At 32.5% G+C, this 5,944-nt stretch overlaps 1 protein-coding gene across 1 annotated transcript; it reads right to left on the bottom strand.

Annotated features, from left to right (window-relative positions):
• Positions 1-286: 286 nt before the first annotated feature.
• Positions 287-1,972, bottom strand: LOC120085564 (60S ribosomal protein L9-like). The gene is made up of 3 exons (XM_039041642.1): positions 1,436-1,972; positions 663-785; positions 287-568 (listed from the first exon to the last, which is right to left on the bottom strand). Exons 1-3 carry the CDS (start codon positions 1,808-1,810, stop codon positions 479-481), a joined length of 588 nt encoding a protein of 195 aa, XP_038897570.1. The 5' UTR covers positions 1,811-1,972; the 3' UTR covers positions 287-478.
• Between the last annotated feature and the right edge of the window lie 3,972 nt (positions 1,973-5,944).

Below are 5,944 nucleotides of genomic sequence, written 5' to 3'. Positions count from 1 at the left end.
CATATAAATATCTAAGAATCGTATTACATGACTAGTGAGAGAACTATAATGAAATATTGCAAATCACATGGGGAAAAAACTCTACAACCCCACCACAAAATAAACTATAAATAAGGGTGCACCCTCCTCTCTCTATATATAGATAGATATTCCAAGCTGTACCTACAGTTTTCCCAGAATGTAGGGTTAATGGGCATCTAAGCTCAAATAACCAAGAATTAAGGATCAAGAGAATGTTAATGCAATAGCCTAAATTCGAAATAAGTGAAAAAGACCATCGCAGACAGATTACCAACCAAGCACCGTTTATGTGCCTCGACTAAAATTCATTCATAAAACAAAACTGTAATAAATTTTAAAGGGTGGCCACAATAAGAAACATCAGAAAATTACGCTATTAGTCATGAAAAAAAAAAACAATTCCGAAAGAAAACAAACTCTTGAAACTAAGAGCAGATATAACCTACAATTGTATTGATCACTCATCTCCTCCAACTATGGTTCCCTTCTCGCTGACATAGATACCATCAAGGAACTTCCGTATATCCTTGTTCTTGACATGACATTTCTGCAAAATAAGGCATAGAAGAATAAGCCACTCAATGATTTCTCTTTCCTTTTATGTGCAGCGAAGTTTGGATGTGAGTGTGATTAAGACAAACCTGGTTTATAAGGGCACAAGACCGTGACACAAGTTCAATATCATTTCCATCCAAAACTAGCTCATCCTTCACTTTCTCAGATCGGGTAATGGAAACTCCATCAAGCATATCCACCTTTCTCACCTGATAAAACAATTATGAGCATGATTCATAACAAACTCACAACAACGTATGGCCAATATTCTATCTTGTGCAATGCGAACTAAGAATGAATTAAAAACGACTGTAATTCCAATTCCAACATAAAAAAACTCTGCCATGAAGAGCAGAGCATTGAAGCAACCATCCTAATTATCCAACATACAAAACTCTGCCATGAAGAGCCGAGCATGAACGATATATTCATAAGCATCCAAGCTAACTCGTCCACCTTTGAAAGATGATCTCGTTAATCAATGCCAAGGCTTCTTTATATGATGGTTTTCGTACTAAACCGAAATTTTAATTTCTAACAGAACTAGTAATGAGATTCGAACGGCTGCTACCCAGAATAAACTTCAACTTCTAAGTATTGCTCCATAGGACCCCAGGAAGAAATCATGTGACGAGGGAGTACGTATTTGTAAAAATGGCAATTCATACAAGCATTGAAAACAACACAGGTAGAGAAATAGCAAAAATTGAATTTTTCTGTAAATATCTTAACACCAGGCAGACTCCGACAAATAAAATATGCAGTATCAACCCACAGCTCGAGTTAACAAACAAGCTAACAGCAAAGTTCGAAAACAATAGAAATCAAAATCTGGAATGAAGCATAGAGAAACGGGCACCTTCTTTTCACCAAGGAAGTTACGAATCTCAATAGACTTGCTGTTGTTTGTGATGCTAGCATTGATGGGAAAGTGAGCATAGACGAAACGCATCTTGTAACGATAGCCCTTAGTGACACCTGTAATAAGGTTCTCAACATGGCTGAGAGCAGTACGAATAGCGGCGGATGTCTTCCTGGACCCAAACCAGGCTTCGATACGGAGCTTCTTCTTGCCGGTGGCCTCGTCAGTGATAAGTTGAAAGTCGAGATTAAGGTGCTTAAAGTTGCGAACAAGCTTACCACGAGGACCTTCAACCTCGATGATCTTGGCATGCACCTTGATTTTGACCCCATCTGGAATATCCATAGACTCGGATGAAAGAATGGTCTTCATTTTTTTTTTTTTTTTTTTTTTTTTTTTTTTTTTTTGTTCTTTTTACTCTCAAGTCTGAAATGAAGCGGCGGCAGAAAACCAGGAAGTCTGCGGCAGGAGGCGGAGGAAGTCTGAGAAAAGATTTATATACAAAAAACAGGTTATGCGGCGGCTGCTGAAGAAGATCAGAAAATGAAAGAGAAAAATTAACCCTAGACTAAAGGGAACCACAGTTGGGCTTGGGCCGATATACAGAGTTTGATTCCTTTGGTTTAAAGGGGTTATAGTCGGTTCAGATCACTGGGTTTGAGCCCAGCTCAGAATTGGTCGGTTTGCTAAAAGTTCCATATAAAAGTCAAAATCCTTTGGTTCGGTTTTATTTATTATATTTTGGAAAGGGGAGGAAATAGCAAAATCGGGAGGTATCTTTTAATTTTTTTCAAAAGATAGAAATAATGTTTTTTTTTTTTTTGCAAAAGCATGCCACGCACGTGACTTATATTTTTATAATACCCAAATTGCTCTTGGTAGGGTCGATTAACCATTTCTTTCGAGTATTGTGTAATTACTATACCGTGTATAAATTCTAAATAGAAATACAGTGTAAATGGAATCGTCTGTTATGAGACCGTGAATCAGTTCTCAATAAAAGTACAGTCTAAATGAAATCGTCCGTTATGAGATTCAACCTAATGGATTTAGGAGATAAAGGTGTCGGATTTTTCTCTCATTTTAAAATTTGAATTGGCGGTTTCATATCCAATTTGGTTTGATTTAACCACTTTTCAAAAATATTCAGAATTAATCAATATTTAATTTGTTTATTACTATTTTTATTTTGATTTATAATATATCTTTAGATTTTTCTATTATTTTATTCGTTTTTCATTATTTTAAATCTGGATCAATTTTTTTTATCCTGATTAGATTTTTACTTAATATTTTATAATATTATCATATAACAAACTATATATTTCATTTAAATTTTATTTTTTTTGTATTTTCTTAATCATCTTTTATTCATTATCATCTTATTATATTACTATACCATTAATTTGTCATTTTGACAAACAAATAAGTATTCACTTTTGCAGTTTTGCTATTTTTACTATGCTTGTACAACAAGTTAGGCTTCTTTCGTAGGTTTTGTGGTTGATGAAGTTCTAAATACAGTGTAGTTGAAACTTAAATGAAAATGAAATTATGAATACAGTATAATTGTAAATAAACGATCTCTCTTCTTGATTTTTTCCCTCAATTATATTTGAATTTATATTTTATTATCAAATTAGATTTTATCTGACTACTTATCGAATTAATCAAAATAAATAAAAACTTCCTGATTTTTCTCTCCAATTTATATTTGAATTTATCTTTTATTATCAAATTTGGTTTTATCTAACTAACTTTCGATTTGTTTAAATGTTTGTTACAAATTCAATTGTATCCAAGTACCTTTTTCATTATTTTATACATATTATTATCACATTAGTTTAATTTTTTTTTCCATATTTTTCATATAAAAACACATAAAAATGGTTTGTTGTACTTAAAAAAAATATATAAATGGAAATTAAACATATAATAGGTCAATATTACTAAGGTCTTAACATCATTACTAACGCATGCTCCACAACTTAAGAAACAAGTTATCTTAAAATATGTTAAAATTCTCTTTTGAAAAGGTTAACATGCATTAGACATGGAATCCTACATAGGAATTCATATTCATTAAACAATATGCGTTGGTTCTACTTTCTAACATGAAGTTAAGTTGCTTGAAATCACATATCAACCCTGGCATAAGATTAATTTTTGCAAAACATAAGCTCTTTACTGAAGCATGTATACCTTAATCATAAAACATTTGGTTCCAATCCTAAGACTTAAAATCACATCACTAACACATGCTACCAATTTGACTTAACCAGAAGTCATGCTCAATGAACTTAGCACATAGTTTCTCTCAACTGTTCAGGAGATCACCTAAGTAGGGAAAATACACATTTACTCTCGACTGTCTCCTTAATTTACCTATAATCTTTACTTAACCCAAGAATACCATCTTTCTCTTTCCTATACATGGGATTGGTGTAGGGTTGGCAATGGGGTCGGGGCTGGGGTGGGGGGAGGGCGTCCCCTGTCCCCGGCCCTGTGGGGGAAATTCTCCCCCATCCCCACCCCCGTCCCTGCCATTTGAAGGCGGGGATGGGGGCAGGGATTCCCCGTCGGAGATTCTCCTACTAATTCCTTACGAGGATTCCCCATTTTTTAATTAAAATTATATTTAAAATTTGATTAGTCCACAAAAAATAAACAAAATTTAATAATTAATCTAGGAAATAAACACAATTTAGAAGTTCACAAATCTATTAAATAAGTTTATTGAATTCCTCATTTTTTTTAATTCAAGTGATTTTATTTAAAATTTGAATAGTCCACAAAAAATAAACAAAATATAATAAACTAATCTATGAAATAAACACAATTTCAAAGCTGACAAATCCATTAAATAAGTTTACAACTTAAAATTAAATAAAGTTTGAATAAGGAAGTCAATTAAAGACAAATGTCTTATACATTCACAATATATAAATTGCTCGTCTTTCTCTCTTCATCGATGACTTCACATTCAAATCTTTCTCCTTTCTTGGTATCATCACATCCTTAGTTGTGAGTATTATTCATTACTACATTTAGAATGTAATTAATAAATAATGTCACAAAAAAAAAAGCTATACCACAAAAAATAAAAAGTGTCATAAGAAAATAATGTTAATCCTTAAGCATACCTTAGTCACCACGCCATCTTCATCAGAATCGTCTGCATCTTCTAAAACAGTTGTTAAATATTTAACCATTTCTTTTTCCGTGCTAGTACCTTATATTGTCACATATTTGTATTAAAAGAAAATATTTATTAATATATTAAATGCTAAAAAGAGGTAAAACAAAACAAACAAACTAACTTGTCAAAACTCCAGTTGCAATCCAATTTTGAGTGCACATTTACCTCTATCGTTTTCGGATGAAGTTTGTTACGATGTGTGCTTACAATCAATCCTACCACAGGTACTATGATGCAACACTAGATAATGGGATGACTAATATGTCTCTTGCAATTTCTTGTAAAATGGGATACTTGACATCATTCAATTTCCACCAACTCAAAATGTTAAAATTAGATGCTCGAGGTAAGATAGGTTCATCCAAATATGCATCAAATTGTTGCTTCTGATTCATATTATTGGAATTTGATACAAACAAGTCATAATCATTAAAATTATCAAATTCTATATTTTGTGAGGTTCCATCTAAATTTTTAGAGTGATAATCATCACCTTCACCTTCATACTTCAGCTGATATTTTGTTCCCAAATCTGAACAAATTTTTTAATCCTTTCAACTTCAAGAAAAAAACTATCTCCATAAATTTTAGGGAAGTAAAACTCAATCAACTTCAATTTGTAATGTAGATATAAAACTGCAGCTATGGGCATTACCCCATGAATTTTTCTCCAATACTGATCAAACTTTGAAATCATATTTGAAGTCATGTCTCTTATCTCTTGAATGCCAGAATTCGTCCAATCAGTAATAGCCAATTTCAATTTATAAATTTTTGGGAAAAAAAAGATTAGTAGTAGGATATTTGGATCCAGAAAATATTTCAGTCACATGATGAAATATTTCCAGTTTCTCACATATCTCTTTTGCTAATACCCAATCTTGATCCAAAGGCAAACACTTGTACTTTGGTTCTCGTTGTTTTAATCGATAAAAAATAGCCTTGTACTTCAATGTAGTGGCTAACATAAAATATGTAGAATTTCCCGAGTACAACAATCAAGACTCAACATCTGACCATCATAAACATTCAACTGATGAGCAGTTTCCTCAAATTTCTCCTTCTTTTCTTTGTGTACGCACCCAAAAAGACACACTACTACGTACTCTTTCAATCCTATCTCCTATCACTGCCAACCATCTTTCATAATTAAGTTCAAAATATGAGCACAACACCGCACATGAAATAAACTCCCATCCAATATTAAGTTTCCACACAAACTATCAACAAACATATTAACCATAGAGTCATTGGTACTACAATTATCTACAGTTATATATGACAATTTTCGATCAATATTCTAGTCT

Source organism: Benincasa hispida, chromosome 1, assembly GCF_009727055.1.
Source record: "Benincasa hispida cultivar B227 chromosome 1, ASM972705v1, whole genome shotgun sequence".
NCBI lineage: Eukaryota > Viridiplantae > Streptophyta > Magnoliopsida > Cucurbitales > Cucurbitaceae > Benincasa > Benincasa hispida.
The sequence above is the reverse complement of the archived record's forward strand: the minus strand, read 5'-3'. Positions and strand labels throughout refer to the sequence as shown.

Bases quoted from the DNA above. Each gene is read 5' to 3' on its own strand.
- LOC120085564 (XM_039041642.1), bottom strand. From the start codon at position 1,810: ATGAAGACCATTCTTTCATCCGAGTCTATGGATATTCCAGATGGGGTC. The intron at 786-1,435 runs GTGCCCGTTTCT...TTGTTTTATCAG, and splicing joins ACTTCCTTGGTGAAAAGAAG to GTGAGAAAGGTGGATATGCT. The intron at 569-662 runs GTTTGTCTTAAT...CTTATTTTGCAG, and splicing joins CTTGTGCCCTTATAAACCAG to AAATGTCATGTCAAGAACAA.